Raw genomic sequence first — 23,970 nt, 5'->3', positions numbered from 1 at the left:
AAATGTTAGCACTGAATATCTTTGCTAAGAAGAGTTTGTAATGTTCCAGCCATCTTAGAAATCCAGAGTCTTGTTTACATACAGTTTTCAAGTGGCTTGATTTTGTAATTTATTTTTAAGAACCATGCCTCAGGGGCACCTGAGTGGCTCGGTTGAGCTTTCGACTCTTGATTTCCGCTCGGGTCATGATCTCACAGTTGGTGAGTTAGAGAGCCCCACATGCGTAGGATTCTCTTCTCTCCCTCTCTCTCTCTCTCTTCCGTCCCCCGCTCATGCACTCTCTCTCTCTCAAAAAATAAACATAAAAAAAAAAAACAAACCAGGCACTGTGCCCTCAGATTTAACTCTTTATTAATCTATAGTAGCTTTAAAATACCCTACATTTCCATTTTGTCAATCTACATGCCTTTCTACGTTTGAAATATCTGGGAAGAAAACCAATGAGAGATTTAAAATTAAATGTATTTGGAGTGTTCTGAATTTGAGATAGCTTGCAGGTGTGCTAGTTAGTTTCAGGAAGGAGAGCACAGCAAACCAGTGGGCTTGGCCTCTGGAGGCGCAGACTCCATAGTGGGCTTCTCAGCTCAAGACTCATCCTTATCTTCCTCTTACCCCTTTTTGTCTCCACAGTTTGCTTCAATTCTTTCACCGACAAAGAAGATAAGCTGCCTATCCAGGTCACAAGACAGAGCATGAGATAGAGAGGATATTGGAAAAAAGCCCATAATTATTTTAGTAGCTGTCTTTCAGATTCTCTGGGGGGATTTCCCACTTGTGATACACTTTTTAGAAGTATAATACTGTACACGTTTCTTAGTTTTTCTTGATATATGAAATAGTCCCATGTCACTCCATTTTTATTTCTTAAAGCCTTTTTGTGTTGATACTTCTTCCAACTAGCCGATAAGATTTTTTATGATATATTACCCTGTGCACCTTGTACTCTGTAATGAACCTAACCTAATGGTTCTAACTTGAATTATAGTAAATTTACCAGGATAGCATCTTTCGTTCTTACAGAGGTCTGTGCCGTTCCAAAATGTTTTCATATGTATCATCTTCTGTAGTACTCGAAAGTACCCTTTGAAACAGGTAGAGGGATTGATTGATAGATGAGAAAAGAGTGGAGGAGGAAAACAGTTTATTTCTTTCAACATTTAGTTGTTTTCTAGTTCAGTTTCAATTACATCATTTGTACATAACTGCTAGGTACTTCTCACTGTCAGGCAACTCTTCCCTTGTAATTATAGGATATAACTATTCTGTGTCCATTGATACATCGTCTCTGCAGTTCTCGTAACTATATCAGAAATGATGAAGTCTCAGTACCCTCCTAAGGCATGGTTCACATGAGTTAGCTAACATATGTTAATATTCTTATTGTTGGGGCGCCTGCGTGGCTCGGGCGGCTGAGTGTCTGACTCTTGATTTTGGCTAAGGTCACACAGTTGTGAGATCAAGCCCTGCGTTGATCATGGATTCAGTTGATCAGCATGGTGCCTGCTTGGGATTTTCTCTCCCCCCCCCCCCCCGCCCTGCACCCCCTCCCACTTGTATTCTCTCTCTCTCTCTCAGAATAAATAAATAAACATTAAAAAAAGAGAATTTTCTTATTGTTCACTTCTGACTTTCAGGAGAAAGACATAAACCCCTTCATACCATTAGTTCTCCATGTATTGAGTTCATTCTTACAATATCCAGTACAAAGTGCTTACATGCATTGTTTTCTGTTGAAGTTCATGGCAATTGAGAAAGAGGTAATTTTCTCTCCGTTTGACCGTTGAGGCAATGATAGCTTGGAGAGATTAGGTAAACGGCTGAAGGTCAGCAGCTAGGAAGAAGTGAGGTCAGGTTTCCAAATCAGGCTGTCTGGCTCCGAGGCTGCTGGCTGGTCAGCATTATACTTCTGAGTGTGGTGTGGCTGACACTGAGTCAGTCTCAACATCACCTGCTCAAGGGTTTTCCTAGTCACGGTTTTTTGTTTTTGTTTTTGTTTTTGTTTTTTCTGTGATTGGCTGTTACAATTCTGAGTTGTTTTTTGGGTTGAGCAATGGGAATATTTACTCTTAGAAGAGAAGATAGCCGTATTCTGTTTTTTGGAGATAGTTCTTTGAATGCACTATGTGCCTGTTAGGGCTGGCCTAGGTGCTCCCTCACGCCGGCCACTCTCACTGGTCAGACAGCATCCTCCCGCACCCCAGTGACCTCTGACAGGTTGGGACATTACATAGCCCCTCATACCAACTGCTGCCTACGATGGCAAAGATTTTTATTCTTTGCAATGGAGCATTTTTCTTAAGCACTCCACTAGATGGCAGCGGACCCGTGTGGAATAGAATAGGTCTTCTGTACTGAAGTAAGACCCAGAAAGGGGACTGCTTTGTTTTTGAGGAAATAATAATGTACCTTTTCTGGATGTGTAGGTAGTAGTATTCTCTTTATGTTATAGAAAAGTGGGAAGTATTCTTTAAAGTCACCTCTCTAGAAGTGTAATGGTGCAGGTAATGCAAAAATAATGTGTTCATTGCATTCTTATAGAGGTGCATCTTGATTTAATCGTACCTCTGTGTATTAGGTGAATTTTTCTTTGAGACCCTGTTTATGGTTATGTAAAGAATTTGTTCCTTAATTTTCATGTTTCATGAAACTCTGGCGGGTACTCTGCAAAAATTTTCCTCCAGTATGCAACAAAGTAACTGTAATTCTTTCTAAATTAATGAGAAAAGAGCAGCCCTTGAAATAATCTGTCAAACCAGCACCTGTGATGTACTGATTACTTATTCTTTCTGAAAATTGCAGAAATTCAACTCTGCCTTTACATGCCTGCTTGGTGAAAAATTTGCAACATTGTTAAATATTATACTACATAGGCTTAGTAACATAGTGAGTACTTAGTACATTCAAGTAACACACTGACTCAGAGTTTGTGAATACAAAGTTTTAGCAATTTTTACTTTTTTACTAATTTAGGACAGGGATTGGCCAACTTTTCTCTAAAGGGCCAGAGAGTAAATATTTTCAGCTTTGTGGCCATGTCTGGTCTCCTGCATATTTTTCTTTGTTGTTGTTGTTTGTTTTTGCTTTTTTTTTTTTTAATTCTTTAAAAATGTAACAACTAGTCCGAGCTGGAAGGCAGTACAAAACAGGCCATAATTTGCTGACACTGATGTAAAAGGGTAACACCAGTCATTGAAAATGAGGTCTCTGGAATCTTGCCAGTTCATAAGATCTGAAGAAAGGACAGGCATTTATTTCCTGATCAGTTGTAGCCAGGCTGACCGGCCTTTGTGATCCACCAAAGGGCCATGAAACTTACAGCTCAATTCTTTATTCCAAGTTAGCATACACTTATTTTTGTGTTTGCTTGCTTGTTGGCTTTGGCATACATACACCTAGATTATGCAGTAATCTTTTTTAAAAAGTCTTTTACTTCTAGCCCTTGTAGCACACTGAAAATATTGTTTTGAAAACCCCCAAATCTACATTTTTAATCTTAGCTCTTCTAAATAACTGATTTCTTGGACAAGTCAGTTATTCCGTCTGATTCTCAGCATTTTTGTTTATAAAATAGGATTAAACTAATGCCACATAATACTTCTCGTAAGCTTGATTCAGTAATTTCAGCTATGTTTCCATCGGCCTTTTGTCAGATCACATGATACCTTTGAGCCTTAAGTGTAGAGCTCTACAAATTAAAGGATCACCTTGAATCAGTGTTGACATACTAAACCCCTCCCACTGTGCCTGATACATAGTGAATACTCAGTAAATGTTGAATAAATGACTAGTTGAGCACCCTTCCTTTTCTTAACTCCCTTCTTACAGATGCTTTATGTTAGAAATACATACCCTTTCTTACATAAGATTTGTTCTTTCTAATGCCCTTTTGTGGTCAGCTTTTAAAATACTCATTGAGTGTTGGGGTGCCTCTGTGGCTCAGTTGGTTAAGTGTCCATCTCTTGATTTTGGCTCAGGCCACCATCTCATGGTTTGTGAGTTCAAGCCCCACTTCAGGCTCTGCACTGACAGCATGGAGTCTGCTTGGGATTCTCTCTCTCTCTCTCTCTCTCTCTCTCTCTCTCTCTCTCTGCCCCTCCCCTGCTCATGATCTTTTTCTCTTTCAAAAATAAATAAGTAAACTTTTTAAAAAATGAATGAATAAATAAAATATTCCTTGAGTGTCAACAATGTGGTGGGTGTTAGATATACAAAAACTAATAAGACTAGTTTACTTTCAAGTCAGGGAGACAGTAAGTAATACAATTATTTCAATTTATATGCAGGTATGGCATCGGAGGTTTCAGTCTCCAGGACTGAAGTGTCCCATTTCTTACACTTTGAAACTGTTACCAGTACCACCTCCATTTAGGCTTTTTTGATTACCCTCCCATAGCAGACCAATTTTGTAGCTCTTTATTTGAAGCATTTACTCTCCTGCTTCCCCTCAGGGTTTACGTGATGTGCTTTCTTTCCCTTTTTTGGACAAGAGAGTAGGAGGCCTTATTTTACTTATATCTTCATGAAAAAGCATTCATGAAAAGCATCTAGCACTCAATTCAATGCATTCTGTTAGGCAGTAACATCATGGTAGCATTCCTAATTAACTTCATTTTATAAGATACTGTGTTATTAAAAGAATTGTTTCAGAGTGAGAGGAAGGTCATCAGCTAGAACATTTGACTTGTAAGGAATTTCAGTATCTATAAAATCTAAATAGCACTGACTAAATCTGGCTTTTGTTTACAAATACCTCGTTTAAGAGTCTGCCTTTCTTTTTATGACTGCTACAAGGTCTCTTATTATTAATTACCCATATTACTCTTGGTGGAGGTAAGCAAAATGCAGAGACTCTGAGAACAGTTTTATTGCTTTAACAATCAGGGTTCTTTTCTCCCTAAGACTGGATCTGCGATGATATACTTCTCAGTGATCATGATATTATAACCAAGAAGATCTGGATATAATTAAGAATTCTAGGTATTAGGTGACCAAAAATAAATATGCATTATAGCTCGTCTCTTTTGTTTGCTATGGTGAACATACTTTCTTTTCTTTTCTTTTCTTTTCTTTTCTTTTCTTTTCTTTTCTTTTCTGTTTTTGGAAATGTGTAAATTCTTTACTTTCAGATGGATTTTCAGCTTCTACTTGACATTTTATTTGCCTGCACACATGCATAAAGCTATAGGACCTCCCCTTTTGTGAGAAATAACCTTTAAAAAAAAAAAGTTGGCGCGTTTATAGACTTTGTGAGCTTAGCATGAATTTTAACTCTTGACTTCTAATTTTGAATGTTTGAAACCTACAGAAAAGTATAGGGCAGCGAACTATACCTTTTACCTGGGTTCACCAGTTGTTGACGTTTTTACACTTTTGTTTAGTATCTCTCTCTCCAAATTCAAATTTCAAAATCGAAACCCAAGATTCTTCAGTTGCCCCACATTTTTTTTTTTTTTATAGCATGTTTTTTATCCCGATTTAGATTCCACTCCAAAATCCAACATTGCCTTATGGGTGCTTTAGTTCTTTAATTTGGAAAGCCCATCTGCCTTGTCTTTTTTTTTCCCTTTCGTGACAATGACATTTTTAAAAGCCTAGACCAGTTTTTTTGTAGATTATCTTGCAATCTAGATTGGTCCGATTTTTTTCTCCTCATGATTAGTTTCAGGTTAAACATTGCATGGATCATATTATGACCTTCTCATTGCATCCCATCAGGAAGCTTATCCTACCGGGTTGTCTCATTGGTGCTGCTAAATTTGATCATTTTGTTTTAAGCAACAAATTTATCTAAGATGAAGTTAACTCTTTTATAACTAATGTCATCTGTGTGGGGATAATTTGAGATTCTGTGACTATTTTGTGGTTTCAGCATTCTTTATGATGCTTGCCTGCCTCCATTATTACATAGAAAATTCCAAATTAATTATTTCAATTCTATTATTCCTCCCTTGTTTATTAACAATAATTCATTCATTTTATATTCTACTAACTTGACAATTATTTTCCTTACAGTTTTTATGCCTGTTAGAGCTAAGTGTGCCATTGTTCTAAATGTTCTGAGGGGCAGGGAAGAAAATACTTCTGGATCATAAGTGCAGTTTTACATGTTAATGGCCCCACACAATTTCCTCTTGAAAATTAATGCATTATTCTAATTAGATTTAAATAAACCACTCATTTTTAATTTTTTCTCAATGTTTTCTATATTCATCTCTTTATTTTTCTTTTTCTAAGTGCCCAGTTGCCTGTATTAATTTCTAATGTAATTTCTATTGCCCTAACATTTGTAACAATTGTACATTTATTTTCCATCATAATAGCTGTGGAAATACAGAGGACCCTGAATCAACTTGGAACGCCTCAAGATTCACCTGAACTTAGGCAACAACTGTAAGTATTTAATACAAAAAAGAAAGAAAGAAAAAAAAAAACACTGTTAGGTTGCTTTGATGGTATGTCATGTTATGTTCACCAGAGAAATAATGGAAAATTAATAAAATTTTTCAGCTACCTTATTTGAACCAAGCTTTTGTGTTGGTTTTTCCTTGTTCCGGGTAAGCAGATGTTTTTCATTGAAGAGCTAGCTTACTCCAGCAAAGCAGAACTTCCTTAGTTGCCTTTCTTACACTTCCTGAATAGGTTTTTCTGATGGCTTTTGGAAAATGATACTCTAAGCTTCTCTATGTGATTTTCTTCCCATAGCTGACAGTTCCTTCAGTGATTAGATTTTTATTTGGTTTAGATCCAGTACTTACTCAATATGAATTGTTAGCCCTCTAAACACTTATACCTACATCTTTGAATTTCAGAAAGCATTAGCCTCTGTTTAAAAAAAATAAAAAGTTCTGATGAAGTTATGCAATACATGTTTCAGTAAATTAATATGCTGCTAGAAGAACAGCAATGATATTTTGTGGTGTTACAGATTTTATAGTATTTTTACACAGTTTCTCACCTGAATCTTACAAAATTAGAGTGAAATACATAGATCAAAATAATTATTTTCGTTTCGCTTGTAAGGAAAATATGTCTCGGCGGGTTTGATGATTTGCCTAACATTATTCTGAACGTGAATCTTAAATCTTAATTCAGTGTTGTTACAGCCCAATTGCAAGTGATAAATATGCAGTAAATGAGACCCAAACAACATTAGCTATAGAAGGAAAAAATTGCAGGGACACCTGGGTGGCTCATGGGAGTCTGGGCCCCATGTCGGACTCGGCACTGGTGGTGTAGAGCCTGCTTGGGATTCTCGCTGTCACCACTCTCTCTCTGCCCTCCCCATCTTGTGCTTCTTCTCTCTCTCAAAATAAATAAACTTAAAAAAAAAAAAAAAAGAAAAAATTGCAAAGAGCAAGAAATTCAAAGATAGATGGTAGGAAATCATGTTTTTTATGAAGTACAATTTGAAGAATTTATAGTTAGGTCTAATTTATACTGATGTTTTCTGCAGTGGAGAGATGTTGGGGTAGTAAAAATGCCCCAAGTTTAAATAATAACCCATCATTTGTTAAACTAAAAGGGAATAGGAACACATAATTCTTAATAGTTATAATATTTGCTAAGGTTGGTAGTGGAGACTGTGAATAAGTAGATATCAGTAAGGTCTTCTTTTCAGAAATGTAGCTGTATTTCATTTCCTAAAGATTTTGAAAGGTTTGTTAAAGGCAGTGGACTTGGTAAATAGATAACAGTAGTTTGTAATTCTTCCTTATCAATCAAATACAGTTATCTGTGCTCTAAAATACTCTTATATAGTATCATTATTTTACGGGATCCTAAGTATGACTCATATAGGTATTTAAAATGAGAGATAATGTAAATGAGAAGTACTAATGTTGTAATTTGTAAAGCATCACATTAGTATAAGCTTATTTTGTTTTTAGTCAAGTTCTTTAGTTAAAAAATCTGACTTTTTTACTTGATAAGCTAGCTAGCAAGATACATACAGATACTGATATAACTTATTTCTTACGGTGCTTTCTCTTTACAGAGAAATGCTATTATTTTTTCCACAGCAAACTTAAAAAATAGTAAATGTATATTATTATTTATTACCTCCTCCCCTCTTTTTTTAAAAGTCTGTAGAAGGATACAAATGTCCAGATAGAGAAAGAGGAGAGGATACAGGTACCTCCAGCCCTGAGAACTGGACAGAGTCTCAGGCGACAGACCTTCGTCATTTATTCAGCTAACCTCCCAGTTGCAGGATGCAGACAAAAGGCTCCCCCCCACCCCCCAAATTATCTGCAACGTCACACATCCCACAGTCTGCCTTTGGCTCCAGTCATCTTCCTTTCTAAATGACTACTGATTTCTCAAAGCTTGGTTGCCATGTGTGAGTAAAGAACTTTCCATGTAATATTTGCTCAATATCTATCAAAAAATAGAACCTGGACATTTTTGTTTTCATAGAGAAGATTTAGAGCCAGCCTATAAAAAAAGGGGGGGGGGATTTTTGTCAAAGTATTCATCAGGATTGATTCAACTGGCAGCATTGTAACTTAAATCTCTTCGCTCTTTGGCAATAATGTGTGTTTTCTCACTGTAGGCAACAGAAGCAGCAGTATACTAACCAACTTGCCAAAGAGACGGATAAGTACATTAAAGAGTTTGGATCCCTGCCCACCACCCCCAGCGAACAGGTATCAAGCCTTAAGACACGTTGTTGATGTATTGAATGTGAAAGAAATCACATGCATTGTAGGGTCTTTGAACTGTTATGCTAGAAAGGAAATCAAGGGGGAAAAATTGTATTTGAGATTAGTTCACAGAACACAAAACTATATTTAATTGCCCAGGTAGTATCCTGTGGTTCAATAAAGCAAGAATTATTTCCATGAAGTTGCCCTGACCCATAATTAAGCAAGTGCTCAGAAAATGCTTCCTGAGTAATTGTTTCCTGGCTTTCCAGGGCTGACTCCTTGCGACGTGCACACTCATTCAAGATGTGAGGTTTCCTAGGGGCACATATTTGGTTCCTTGCTTATTACTTAGTGGAAGTGACTACTTAGGTAAGAGTACAAGGTTTTATTTTCCTAAAAAGAAAACAAAAGGAGCTACTTCAAAATAATCTCAAAATCATGGCCCAGTCTTTAGGATGGAAATATGAGGTGAGAAATCCAGCATTTTGGACCTTTTGTCTCAAGGTGGTAAATATACATAGTATTTGGACACACTGTCGAAATGTAATTGAAGGTTAATCAGTGAGGCCCCATAATTGGGGAGTGAGTGAAAATTTCAGAATAAAATAAAGAGCCAAGTAGTGGTGAAACAACTTCTACGAATTCTCTAGAACTTCACAGTTTGATTCTAGTACGTTTCTCCCCTTTCATCTAGCGTCAGAGGAAAATACAGAAGGATCGCTTAGTGGCTCAATTCACGACATCACTGACAAACTTTCAAAAGGTCCAGAGGGAAGCTGCTGAGAAAGAGAAAGAGTTTGTTGCTCGAGTAAGAGCCAGTTCCAGAGTATCTGTAAGTATTTAATGGGGCGTTATAAAGTGACCATGTCGTTCCCTTGAAAGACTACACTGGCATTTTTTTTAAGTCAGAACAATCTGTGACTATTCTGGACATTAATATTTGAATATTTATTTTCAGGTTTTTCAATTTTAAGAAGGATGGTAGTTCTGTAATGTTGTAGTTATTTTGTCCATGATATAGAACCAAAATTACAGATGACTGTATAAGAATATGGGAACATTTTGTCAGAAAAGATGAGAGGTCAGATCCTGAGTGACAGTCCCACATTGATTCGTACTAGAAGTTGTCACTTTCTGTCTGGACTAATGCAGGGAACACTTTACTCCCGGGTTATATGAAAATGATGAAAATGAACAGAGTGAATTATTGTGTGAATATTGAAAATAAATATAAGAGAAAATAAATGTAAGGATAAGTTAAAGTGGAATTTTTAGTTAATCTAATTTTATATTCCCTTAGAAACTATTGCAAGATGTTTCCTTGTTCCTTAACGTAGAGGTTCCAGGACTATATTATATTTTAATCAAATAATATTTATTATTTGGCCGTTTGGAATATTTAATAAATTCCTTTCTTGTCAGCTTAGGATACAATTTTAATATTACTTGAAGCACTTGACCTAAAAAATTAGAACAAGAACATTTCTCTTTTCTCTACCCATGTGTGCACATGCGTACATAAATCAGTTTAGATTATTATAAGAGAAAGTGTGAGTGTTGTGTGTTTTTTCTTTGCCCTTTCTCAATCTGTCCTATTACTAAATTATTCAGGGTGGTTTTCCTGAGGACACCTCAAAGGAAAGGAATCTTGTATCCTGGGAAAGGTAAGAAATACAAAACATACTGATCAAAAGATAATTTTCCAAATTCACTCTATATATTATGGTCTCTAGAACAGAATGAAAGCTTTCAGTTTCTTATATCTTAAATATCCTCAGTTATTTATAAATAGCAATAAATTTGAACTTTTTTTCAAAATAGTTATTTATAAAATATATAAATATATAAAATATGCTGGGGTGCCTGGTGGCTCAGTCGGTTAAGTGTCCGACTCTTGATTTCAACTCAGGTCATGATCTCATGGTTCGTGAGTTCGAGTCCCACCTCAGGCTCTGCACTGACAGTGCAAGAGCCTGCTTCACATCCTCTCTCTCCTCCTCTCTCTCTGCCCCTCCCCTGCTCACTTGCTCTGTCTCTCTCAAAATAAATAAAATAAAGATTAAATATATATATATGTATAATGTATATAATATTTCAATATAGCAGTAATAATTTGTAAATAATGATATATCCAAATAAATGTTATTGACTTATTATTTGATGTAGATTATTTCCTCATGTGAGGTTGAAGTCAACCAAGAAGAAATACCCAGTTGCTAAATATAGCTTCCAGTAATTAAATATTAACTCTGAAAAGTAATGTAAATGAAATGAAACATGAGAAAATGTGATTAATACTTCTGTTATAGTCTTAAAATTTAAGAAATTTAAGCAGTTCTCTGACTTTGAAGAAAAGATACTCTATTTCGTATTTCTGAAATAGGAAAAGAATTCCTACTATTTTAATACCAGTCTTTTTTTTTGCTTTTTTCCATATTCTGCCTGTTAGCCAAGCTCAACCTCAGGTGCAGGTGCAGGATGAAGAAATTACAGAAGATGACCTCCGCCTTATTCATGAGAGAGAATCTTCTATTAGGCAACTTGAGGTGAGCTTTGTGTGGCCATTGGGTGGCAGCTGTGTTCTCAGTGTGTTTGTGACAATTCTGGGGGAGGGGCTGGGAAAGAAAACTAAATGTATCAGTGTGGGGGTATTTCTTACCAATGAGAATAATTCCCTTTTAAAAAATAAATCCCTTTAGAATTTGTGCTAAAATGAGAGACCCGACCTCCCTCGTCTCCAGATTTGTTTTTTATCCTGTCAGGTCACCACCGCAGGTCCTTCACATGGAGGAAATCTCAGTTCAGAGATGTGTGTTCAGGGAGCCTGGATGGCTTCTGTAGCACATGGTACACCTCAGACCCGCCTGAGTGAGACTGGACAGGGGCTTGACACGTATCTTATTTCTCTGTTACATGTTCTTGACCTCAAAGAGCTCTAAAGGGATTAGTAAGCCTCAGTTCTTGTGGAACCCACCTATTCTCTAGAAGGTGGGCTGATAATAGCTAACAGTAGCTACAGTTTATTAAGGGTTTTCAAGCCCCATGTGATCAATTTTTTGCATGATCTCATTTAGTTCCCCTAAAAACTTGAAGTAGTTAACTATGTTGTCATCATCACCATTTTATAGGCAGGGAAATAAGGCACAGGATGAATATGTAAATTGCCCCCCCCCCCATAAAATATTTTAACTTTATTCTTTAATAGGGCAAAATAAAAGTTATTGGATATTAAAGAAAAGTAAATTTATAACTTCTTCATCACTGTTCCATTGCATAATCAAATTTATTAATGTGAGACTTTAAAATTATACCTAATGTTTTGTACTTTTACAGTGTCAAATTGATGTGTAAGTTTTTACTAGAAATATAGCCTAACAATAATTTGTTTTACTCTTGTGAGGAAATACTGCTAGTGATAACAAAACTATCAGATTACATGAACATAAACTCAGTAACCCAGGGCCCTTCTCTCATAGATTCCTGGTTTCTATGCTGCCTCGTTTGGTATTTTTAACGTCACAAACTTACTTTTAAAGAACTGGTTACAGTTGTTCAAGGTCATGTTACTTAGGATTAATTATAGTAAAGTAGTTTCCTGATATTTCCAAAATTTATGGTTTAAGTCTACATGCATTCTCACTTAATTTTTGCCTTTTGTGGGTTGGGGGCTGAATTTCTGATTGTAATAATATGTGCTTTTTTCTCTCAGGCTGATATTATGGATATTAATGAAATATTTAAAGATTTGGGAATGATGATTCACGAGCAAGGAGATGTAATAGGTAAGCCCTGCTGAAGTAGGAACAGTCTATAGCAATTTACCTGTGATAACTTCTTTTTTGTTTTGTTTTTATTTTTGAGAGAGAGAGAAAGTGTGTGAGCAGGGGAGGGCCCGAGAGAGAGGGAGACAAAGAATCCAAAGCAGGCTCCAGGTTCTGAGCTGTCAGCACAGAGCCCAATGCAGGGCTCGAACTCACAAACCACAAGATCATGACCTGAGCTGAAGTCGGATGCTTAACCGACAGAGCCACCCAAGTGCCCCCCCACCTTTTTAAAAAAAAAAATTTATTTTTGAAAGAAAGAGACAGAGCATGAGCTGGGGGGCGAGAGGGAAAGGGAGGCACGGAATCTGAAGCAGGCTCCAGGCTCTGAGCTGTCAGCACAGAGTCCGACCAGGCTCGAACTCAGTGAACCCCAAAATCATGAGCTGAGCCAAAGTCAGATGCTTAACAGACTGAGCCACCCAGGTGCCTCTACCTGTGGTTACTTCTCAACCGAGAGTAACCCCTCTCTCTTTCAGACCCCCTAGTATTAAAAGCACAACCTCTGCAACAGACAAAGCATTACCCTTGGCATTATCTAAAACAGATCTTCTTTTTGGCTCCTACTGATCAAATCAACTAGCTTCATTTATTTGAGTCTCTAAATCTAATAAGAACCTGCTGCTGCAGAGACCATGGAAGGCACCACATAGCCTCATTGCCACTTATTTGCAGGACCCCTGGTTTCCATCTCAACCCCCGTTAATTCTCATCCCACCAAGCACTTTCTGCAAAACTTGTGCTATTTATAATTGTGCATGCTATCTTATCTTTTAGATTGGAAGGAATAGGTAGCTATTTGCCTAATCATTTATTCTGCTATCTTTTTGGTAGATTAATTTAGTTGTATTAGATGGTAAGCATTCTTTTATAGATTCTTTTAAAAAATAATCAGTGACTAAGACTCCCTATAAGTTTTAAATGTGATAGCTTTTCAGTTAAGGTATAACTATCTGGACTGATCAAAATCCTGATCATTTTTATCATTTGGAAATATGAAGATACCAGTGGATGTATCTAAAGATACATTCAGTATATTTTCTGAATTTGGTTCAGTTTAAATACTTGGACCTATACTTTGCTACAAATAAGTGTTTTGTGTCCATTCTTACCCTTCTCTGTAGTTACAGTAGATCACAGGATAAAATTTCAAAAACCAGTTCTTTCATTCATCCAGTCAATATTTATTGAGTGCCTAGTATATGCAAGCACAAATCTAGGCATTGGGGATTTAGCTGAAATTAGACAAATGGTATAAGACCCTGCTTTCATGAATCTTATAATCTAATTGGAGGAGAGAGAGAATTTTTATAAAAGGAAAGAAAAGTAAGTAAATGCTGATTAGTGCTATCGGGGAAAATAGCAAAAGTAGGAGGATGGGGCTGCTTGCAGTAGAGAATGTTACGGCTCTTCTAGGGTAGTCAGGTAAGACCTTACTGGTAAGTGACATTTTAGTGAAGACTTCATGAAAATAAGGGAATAAGTGAAAGAAAATCTTCTAGGCAGAGCAAAGGACAGTTGCAAAGGCCTTCAGGTAGAAGCATGTCTGATGCTTTTGGTGAGTGAAATGAGTAAGAGGGAGTGGGAGATGATGTCAGGAATCATAAAGTTCAGCATCATATAAGATCCTGAGCCATTATGAGGACTTTTATTATTACTAATGGATGGAAAGCCACAGGAGGATTTGAGCAGAGTGTTATCATCTGACTTTTTTTTTTTTTTTATTGTATTGTATTGTATTTTGAGAAAGAGTGAGTGCACATGGAGGAGAGGGGCAGAAGGAGAGAGAAGGAGAAGCAGAATCTTAAGCAGATCAATACTCAGTGTGGAGCCCGATGTGGGGCTCGATCCCACAATCCTAGGATTGTGACCTGAGCTGAAATCAAGAATTGGATGCTCAACCAACCAAGCCACCCAGGCACCTGCCCTGACTTAGGTTTTAAAACACTCACACTGGCTACTAGTTTGAGAGCAGACTATCAAAGGGCAAGACTAAAAGCAAAGAGACCACTTAAAAGGTGATCACTGCAATCTGGGTGGGCAGTGTGTTGCCTTGGATCAAGATGGAAGCAGCATGGGAATGCAAGCTGGTGCGGCCAGTCTGGAAAACAGTATGGAGGTTCCTCAAAAACTAAAAATAGAACTACCCTACAACCCAGCAATTGCACTACTAGGCATTTATCCAAGGGATGCAGGCGTGCTGTTTCGAAGGGACACATGCACCCCCATGTTTATAGCAGCACCATCGACAATAGCCAAAGTATGTAAAGAGCCCAAATGTCCATCGATGGATGGATGGATAAAGAAGATGTGGTTTATATATACATTGGAGTATTACTCAGCAATCAAAAAGAATGAAATCTTGCCATTTGCAACTACGTGGATGGAACTGGAGGGTATTATGCTAAGTGAAATTAGTCAGAGAAAGACAAAAATCAAATGACTTCACTCATATGAGGACTTTAAGAGATGAAACAGATGAACACAAGGGAAGGGAAACAAAAACAATATAAAAACAGGAAGGGACGGAACAGAAGAGACTCATAAATATGGAGAACAAACTGAGGGTTACTGGAGGGGTTGTGGGAGGGGGATGGGCTAAATGGGTAAGGGGCACTAAGGAATCTACTGCTGAAATCGTTGCACTATATGCTAACTGATTTGGATGTAAATTTAAAAAAAAAAAAAAGCCATTCACCATGATTAAGTGGGATTTATTCCCGGTTTGCAAGGGTGGTTCAATATTCGCAAATCAAGCAACTTGATACAAATTGAGCATGATACACGCACTGAGCGTGGAGTCTGAAGGTTCTCCACCCCCCTTCCCCCTCCCTCCCTCCCTCTCGTTCTCCCTCTTTCTCTCTCCTTCTGTCCCTCTCCCCTGCTAATGTTCTCCTCATAAAATAAAATAAAATAAAATAAAATAAAATAAAATAAAATAAAATAAAATAAAATAAAAAAGATGGAAGTAGCAAAGTGGTGAGAGGAGTGGAATTCTGGATAGTTTTAAAATGTAAAACCAAAAGGATTTACTGACTGGCTGGATGTGGATATGAGGCAGAATTAATTCAAGGACAACTCTTTCTTTAAGGTTTTAGCCAAGCCCAGGAAAACAATGATGTTGCCATTTTCTAAGATGTAGGAATCTGTAACTCCAGCTAGTATAGAGGGCTAGGAATCAACAATTTTTGGATATGTTGAAATGAGGTAGGTTTGCTTGGCAGGCAGGAATTTGAGGTGAAATAAATTAATGTCAGTTCGGTTTTTTGCTCCCATGGTCAGCTGCAAGGGTTCAGGCTGGGGTTTTGTCACATAAATCTGACTAAAGTAGGTGGCAAGGGAGCCAAGGGTGAATGTAAGAAAGTGTGGGCAAGTGGTAGCCCTGGGGATCTCAGCTGGGTAAGGAGGAAAGTGAGGACAGGCAGTGTGTTGAGGGACAGTGACATAGTGCTAGAGTCAGTGAAGTCATGGTTTTCGAAAGAGTGTGCTGTAAAGGTCACGTGATGCTCAGAGACTGAGGTGTGGAACTGAGTTTATAGAGAAACTGCAGTTATTGGTCGTGATAAGGTTTGGGATACAATCATGGAGGTCGGTGCCCGGAAAAGGAGAATAGGCAAAGTCATTGAAAATGTGTGGTCAGGGCACTGAGAAGGCTGAGTATTAGCAGGTCAACAATTGGCTGGTGAAATCTCCAGTTGTATAATAGGAGAAGCGTCAAAGTGAATCTAGAGCTAAAATATTCCAAGAATGAAGGAAAGACCATGTTTGCTACAAGGGGGTTGGATGCATTTGCAAGCATGAGCTCTCCTTTTGAGAGTTGGTAGGGAGGAGGGAGAGGCAGTGATCTCGTGCTGCAGGGTGACCCCATTTCCACCTGTAGGCCAGAGCAGCTAGGGAAGCAGAACTTACGAAGGCTCATGGGTTCCCCAGGGGGGCTGGGTTTCAGCACAGAAGTAGCTTGATGATGTCCACAGAGCAAGTGCTGGTTTTCGATACTCTGTTTACCCCTCAGGAACAGTTGTTAGATGTTTAGTACCGCATTGGCCATTGGAGCCCGCAGACTAAATAGTACACTTCGGGGGTAACCAGGTAGACCTGGGGCTGTGTTGTAGTGAAGATGATCCAGTTTCTTTTCAAATATTTGTGTGTCATTTGGATCATTTGAGAAATAGTGCAGGGAAGAGTCACAGCCAATTTAACAAAAATTTTGACTTCACCCACATACTACTAATGTTAACATTTGAATAGTGAACATGGTTGATCTTACGTTGAATGAAATCTTGTGACGTGTGCAGCTCTCTTACTGGGGCATCAGCACCCGTCTAGCAGTTTTGCATGTCTGTATGTCTCTTTTCTTTTAAAGATAGCATAGAAGCCAATGTGGAAAACGCGGAGGTGCACGTTCAGCAAGCAAACCAGCAGCTGTCAAGAGCAGCAGAATATCAGGTAATATTTACTGCAGTAAATTACCTCATAACTTTGAGTTTCAGCTCTGTGTGCGTGAGAGAGAGAGAGATCGAGAGATCAGTCGGGTGTAAAGTAGCTGGAGATGTTCAAGTTTAAAATCCCATGGAAGACAGGTCAGATACCTGGTCAGTATAAAAAATAGCCTGTCTTGGGGCGCCTGGGTGGCTCAGTCGGTTAAGTGGCCGACTTCGGCTCAGGTCATGATCTCACGGTCCATGAGTTCGAGCCCCGCGTCGGGCTCTGTGCTGACAGCTCAGAGCCTGGAGCCTGTTTCAGATTCTGTGTCTCCCTCTCTCTGCCCCTCCCCTGTTCATGCTCTGTCTCTCTCTGTCTCAAAAATAAATAAACATTAAAAAAAAAAAAAAATAGCCTGACTGTTCCCAGGGTTGAACCAGAATTGTGGCCCACAGGGATAGGAAATTCAGTGTTTAGAGTCCTGAGGGGAGCAGGAGATACCTCTAAGCATTTCTCACAGCTGGTGATCTCTGATGCCAGCCCTCACCCTTTGTTTCTCTCACTCTTTCCTTTCAGCCTGTTTTTTTTTTTTTTTTTTTTTTTTTTTTTTTTTTTTTGGTCCGTGACTTTTTGCACCAAGGAGGCAAAGGTCTTTGTTCTAGAGAGTTCTCTTAATTCCTATGACAATATATTCACTTGGAGTGCCCCTGATCACTAGGTATTCTGTCCACATTCAGCAGACCCTTCAGGAATGAATTGATCTCTTATGTGAATCAGGTTAATACAGGGAGTCCCTCTATATGTGACAAACAGAAAGTATGTGAAAGTACTCCACCAACATTAGGACCATGAGCTATTCATATAGCTTATGATATGAAGACAGTAAGGATAAGGCCCTTTTAAAACTCCCCTTTTTGTCGTTGTTTATAATTATTTTCTCAGACCTTATTGCCTTCTTATAAAATATCTAAGATATTGTCACCATCTTAGGTATTTTCAGTTGCTTTTCACCTTTGTTACTAACCCCAGAAGTTTCCTTTCGTTGCAGTGCCGTTTTTCACTAGACAAACCACTGCATCCTTGGTGATACATTGAGAACAATGAAGCTCTATAGAAATTGCTGAGTTACAGCCCGTTGTATTCAGTGATGCAGTAACTGTCACTCACCTTTACCTTCTGTGGGCCAGTGATTCAGGTGTGTGGCTCAGCAGAATTAATGTCACAGACTGGAGGTATCATTCATAAATAGTTGAACACACCCGCATAGCCACAGATGCTAGGTTACAACTGCTCAAAACATAGCGGTTAGCAGGATGTATCAGTAACTAGGCTTACCTGCCATGTTGTTTTGCTTTTGGATTTTGGAGGGGTGTAGATATGTCTCCAAGTTTTACTTTCCCCTTGGGGAAGGGCCAGCCTACCTCCACCCTGGGGAAAAGGAGCACATCTTCCCAGTCTTCTCACCTCCGTATCTGGAGCTGCCCCATACTTAACCCCACAGGCCCTGGAGGGAGAACGAAAGAGCCATGCAGCACAAGCACTGGGGAGAAAAGCAGCTTCCCTCCAGTTCTCCTTCGAGGCCTTGGTATTAAAGTCATGTCTCTGCAAAATACGGCACTTCTCAATAGTGTGGGTGAACCCTGAGTGGAAGGGCAGCTGATAGAGGCTCTTATCGCTGCAGTACCCTAACCCCCACCCCACGCTAGCGAGGGTGCCCTGGGCACAGATGTCCTGTAGGGGGGAGCCTGTGATTGTTCTTAAAGGTGTATTATACTTGTGTCTGTGGTACTCACATGGAGTCTGGGGAAAATACGTAGGCAGGATGCTGCTGAAACTTCAGAGAAATCGTGCTTCATTTATGAGGAATATTCAGTTGAAAAAGTTGCTGACTATGTGGTATACGGAAAGTCATTATAGTTTTCAGGAGAATTTCACAGAAACCTATCTTTCTGGAAATTTTATGGTACTCCTAGTCGACACAAAGAAAATTTACAGATTTTTTTACTTTGTAAGAAAAAGGATTCCTGCATGTTGCTGTGAGATACGCAAGCCATTAAAGAAATCTGGAAATCTACAGCTGGGCCAGAAATGAAGAACAGAACAAAACTTTTAACCTTTGTATTTTAAATGACTGTATTATAACTTTTTAGCTGTTTGGTTTTTATTTGTATGTTGAGATTTTTCATGCAGTTTCTGTTGATATTGAAGAATGGGAATTTTGGAAACTAATACTTCAGGAAAAATTGCCAAGCATTCATGTTTGTTGATATTTTCAGAGAACTCATTTTGAAGAGCAACTCTTTGATAAAAATTTTAAAATGTGTAAGCTTTTAAGCTGTTCTTAGTTTTTACGCATAGGTAACCTCAGTCTTTCTAAGTCAGTAACCTATTTGCGTCTCTTTTTTAAGCCCAGAAAAATGACCGATAAAGGTTGAATGATTAGCCCCTGAATTAAACCACTAATTTAAGAAGACTATTTTTTGAAAGAATAGTGCCATTTGTATTTGAAGAGATTTTGGAGAAGCAAAAAAGTATAGCCAAAAATCTGAGGGCAGTTAATTACTATTGGTTTTACTCTAGAAATGAACCAAATGATTTTTCAGTTGCTATAGAGATGCTCCCCTACACATATAAACATGTTTTTTTGTTTTTGCATCTGTAGCGCAAATCCAGAAAAACCCTGTGCATCATCATTTTTATCATTGTCATCGGACTTGTAATTCTCGGTCTCATCATATGGAGAGTGAAAGGCTGAATTATAAAGGAGCACACTGTTGCACTACATTCTCTAAATTATGTACGAAGATTCCTGTAATCATTTTTTTTTTTATTATTATTATTCTAAAGCTACTGCATAAAGGATGGCTCCCATACTTTGTTATTTTTATTTGGCAGGGGGAAGTTTCTTTTAGATTCAATCTGATATTTTCTAATACTGAAAGTTTTCTTGCTATCACTGCTGGCGTAACTTCTGTGCTTTTCAATCTAGTAACTCTGAGGTTTTGTCCACGATGTATATGCTTTTCATTTATAATTTATTTGCCCTGTTGACTTAGCTTTTGGAATCAGTAAATTTAAAGGTGTGTGTGTGTGTGTGTGTGTGTGTGTGCGTGCGTGTGTGTGTGTGTTTGTGTTCTGTGTGCATCTGTCTCTGTCACAGAGTGACATGCGCCCAGATTTGTGTGACTTCAATTAAAAATGTCAAATTTAATTTTGATATGGGCCAGCAGAGGAAATATTCCCAGTAACGTAGGGAAAATTAACCCACCTGTTTGTGGTGGTTTGTTTTCTTTCGTTTTCTGGTTCATAACAGCACAAATTATCTATTTAACTTTTATTGTTGGTTTTCTCTTAAGACCTTCGTTTACTCTAAATGAAATCAGTGAGTAATTTCCTAGAATATCTCATCCTCCTGATGTGTATATATTAAACATTTGCTGTAGATTGCCTAGTAAAATACTAAGGATAATTGTTTTTGCATAGGACCTGTTTAAGTCTGATGTTTGCTGGGGTATGTGTAGTCACTATAAATGTTAAATGTAATTTGGAGGAAGAGTATGAAAAATCAGTTCATACTATGTTAGAAATCTGGAGACACAACTTGTTATTCTGCTGTGTACTTCCACAGCTATTAGGATGGAAAATTAATTACCTTCCCTGAAATCCTTCAGAATTATGGCTACATGTATATCCTTGGGTCAGAATTACTTTGGGGGAGCAACTTTCCCAGAATTATTGTTTTTGAGCACTAACACTTAAAATTTAATGTTTACCTTGCATACCATTTTGTACCGTCCTCCATTAGAAAACAATTTGGATGTTTGCCAATTAACCACTTGCCTTTTTAAATCAATGTTGTTTTGATGCACTAATCTGAATACTGTAAAGAAGTTTGTCTTAGTTTATAGTTTGTATTTTATAACAATGTTCTTATATAGCAGTTTGATAGTGAAGTCAGTGTTTTACATGGCAAGCTATGAGACTCCAAATGGGAACAAATAAAATAATTAAGTAAAAAGCGTGTCTTTGCAACCAGAATAAAGATGATTTTAAAAGTGTCTGGATATGAGGACTCTGCTTTGGTGGGACCAGCACTTGACATAACCACACAGCAGCCCTTCTGTCTTTCTGGAGTACCAGTTTACTCAAAGTGTTTTATTTTGGCAACCTTTAAAAGTTTTGCTACTAGTAGGAGCTGCCTTGCATGTCAGCAAAACTCCCATTGTTTTCCTACAGGAGACTGTAGAAAACGTTCTTGTGAGTGAGTGATTGGAAGCTTTGAGACTCTGTTTCCCAAATCAGCTTGCTTTAGTGAACAAGATGGGCTATGCAGGGGAATTTGTACAAATACTACCTGATCTGAGGTCAGTGCAAGCCCACCAGACCTGCTTGAACATGAAAGAAGTGTGCTGTTTCGTGTGAGAAGCCAGTATCTTACAGCTACATAAAACTCCCAATGGCTCCCACAAGTCAGCTCAATTTTTTGCCAGGGTTGTACTTGATAAAATGTTTATTCTCATATAAGCACATTCACTTATTCTGTTCACTTCATGGTGAGTTCCCAGTGATAGCAAAAGTACTTAATATTTTTTGACTGGTTTTAGCACCTTCATTTAAAGTAATATTTTATAAATTATTTTAACTGGGACACAGATCAGTGATTAAAAACAGGAACTGTAGCGGCTTGCATTCTTTTGAGAAATACTGACTTTGAGGGAAAATTTTACCCCGGAATGCTTGTAACACAAAGAATAGTCTCGATTTGAAAATATAAAACGAAAAACATAGTACAATAATAGCAAAGGTTTTCAGGTTCTTGAAGTTTCCTTTAGGTTAGTTTTAGAATCGCTTTGGAAGGTGAAGCTTACACTGTGGACAATAAAATGGGAGTGGTTGGTAGGACTGTCTACTTATTTGAATCTGAGTCCAACTGAGTCTGAAACTGAAGAAGCTTCCTCATCAGGTGACACATACTGTTCATTTTAACGTCCTCCAAAGACATTGTCGAGCAACGCAGATTGAGATTAACCAGCCTCTGTGCTTACATTGAGCGACAGTGTGGCATAAAGTGTTTGTTGTACCGGCCATTAAGTAGGAACGTGTTTGGGTTTTACACAGTGATTGCTGGCAAAGGAATAACGGGTGCCATCGCAGCGTAAAGCAGCTTGTCTTTAGTAGGCATGGGATCAACTCTAGAAAAGTATGCATGTGGGCACAGATGGGGCTTGGCTGAAGACAGCAAACCACGAAGGCAGCGTCTGGAGTCAGGCCCCCGGAGCCCCCCGCGGGCCCAGCAACGGCATCTGCGTCGTCGACAGAACGCTGCACTAGGAAGAAGGCTGCCCCTGGATCCTTCCCGGTCTTTGCTGCTTTTTTTTTTTTTTTTTTTAAATGTAGAATTTTGTACACACAAAAGCAGCATTTTGAATATCAACCTTTTTGGACAAATTTATAATGAAACGTGATTTTTGAAGACCTTTTGTTCCACAAAATCAGTCTGTGGTTTAGCAAGAAAAGTGTGGAATAATATTTCTAGTTGCTGTAATGTTTTGTTTCTTCATGTAGAAAAAAGAACACAATAAAAGATAAAACCTGTATAAAGAAAAAAGTCCTTGTCCACCTTAATAGTAAAGAACAATTTACAAGGGCAATGTATTCAGGATTTACTTTTTTTTTTTTTTTAAGTCAGAAACGACTACTGTTTATACATTACCAGGTTGCTGCAAAAAAATAAAAAATCAATTAAAATGGGATTTAGTTGTTTGGGCAAGTTATGAGTTAAATGACATTTTTGGTTCGTTTAAAGATAATGAAAAATTCTCATTACCAGTAAAGAACATTATCAGGCAGCCTCCTTTCCCAGAAAAAAAAAAAAAAAAAAAATCGTTTGTGTATTTTCATGATTCACTAAAGAAAATGAAACCCTGCCCTGTGGATCCCAGACCTCTTCCGTCCACCATAAGGTTTGAACAGCCTGAATGTCTCAAGCAAGGAAACACTTAGCAAAATTTTCACCAGCAGGAGCCCGAAAAGAGCTACACTACCACTTCTTTGACAGAATGCAATGATATTTTCTCCTGTTAACCCATTTTCTCATAATTCAAATGCATCAAAATGGCCATTTTAATCCTACGTTTTGGCACTTACTTAGTTAACAGAAAATTACATGATATCTTTTTCTCCAAATAATCCTCATTTTAAGTGCAGAAATAGAACTAAATAACTGACCCACTAGATAGATTTTTATAGACACCGCTGCTTCTGGCAGATTTTTAAGAGGTTGGTCACTTAATTACTCAGAGTGGGATTCCTGTAGGTTTTGTGTAGCGATGGCATTTCTCCTTCAAATGTAAGTGGTGGAAGGCAAAACCAGATTTCCTGTGCAGTCGTTACGTGCATAACACCCCTACTTGTTTGAGAGGGAGTCTGCTAGAACTGAACTGAGTCTTTAAATAAACTTGAAAGGGCACTAATTCCCACTCTGGCAAACCCAAAGTACAGATTTTTAAGTGTTTACGGTAAGTACTGCTAAACAGTAGTTGCTAACTCCAAAACCTGTTAGCATCAGTGGAAAACTTAGAAATGCAGCTGGTTATCCTCAGTGAGGATTTACTGGTACGAATTTCAGTTTCTGACACCTTCTGAAAGTTGCATACCACTGTGTAATGGCAGGTCTGACATACCGAAGCCAGAGCAGGTAAAGAGAACCAAGTTTACATCTCTAGAAATGAGAGATTTAACCCAAGACCAAGATACAAGCTTCTAGTAACTTGCATAGCCGAAGACCACTGATCATGAAAAGCTTTCGAATCAAGGCAGATTCCAGAAATAAACAGCCAAAGTCTAATGTAGTGGAGAATATTGTATTTTATTTCATTCTTCCAAACCCAGGTGCTGTGGTCATTTTAAATTCATTTAAAGGCGTTCTCAGTGTACCAGACCACATCTGACCTATTTTCAGTGCCAGACTTAATGTTATAAGCTCCCCAAAGGTTACCATAACCTTTTAAGATTTAATTACTACTTTGTGGTGGGAAGGATGCCACAATTCAATAAGGTAACCATCATATATCATTTAAATT

General features: G+C 38.0%; 1 protein-coding gene across 1 annotated transcript in view; it reads left to right on the top strand.

Annotated features, from left to right (window-relative positions):
• The window catches only part of STX7 (syntaxin 7), a 41,876-nt gene extending 20,930 nt beyond the window's left edge, over nt 1–20,946 (top strand). The window contains exons 3-10 of the mRNA XM_007078620.3: nt 6,321–6,390; nt 8,552–8,645; nt 9,340–9,477; nt 10,257–10,309; nt 11,095–11,191; nt 12,355–12,427; nt 16,830–16,912; nt 19,551–20,946. Coding sequence (XP_007078682.2) covers nt 6,321–6,390; nt 8,552–8,645; nt 9,340–9,477; nt 10,257–10,309; nt 11,095–11,191; nt 12,355–12,427; nt 16,830–16,912; nt 19,551–19,643 — 701 coding nt within the window. The 3' untranslated portion in view covers nt 19,644–20,946. The remainder of the gene's footprint in view (nt 1–6,320; nt 6,391–8,551; nt 8,646–9,339; nt 9,478–10,256; nt 10,310–11,094; nt 11,192–12,354; nt 12,428–16,829; nt 16,913–19,550) is intronic.
• Nucleotides 20,947–23,970: the final 3,024 nt, after the last annotated feature.

The sequence above is a fragment of the Panthera tigris genome, chromosome B2 (assembly GCF_018350195.1).
Source record: "Panthera tigris isolate Pti1 chromosome B2, P.tigris_Pti1_mat1.1, whole genome shotgun sequence".
NCBI lineage: Eukaryota > Metazoa > Chordata > Mammalia > Carnivora > Felidae > Panthera > Panthera tigris.
The sequence above is the reverse complement of the archived record's forward strand: the minus strand, read 5'-3'. Positions and strand labels throughout refer to the sequence as shown.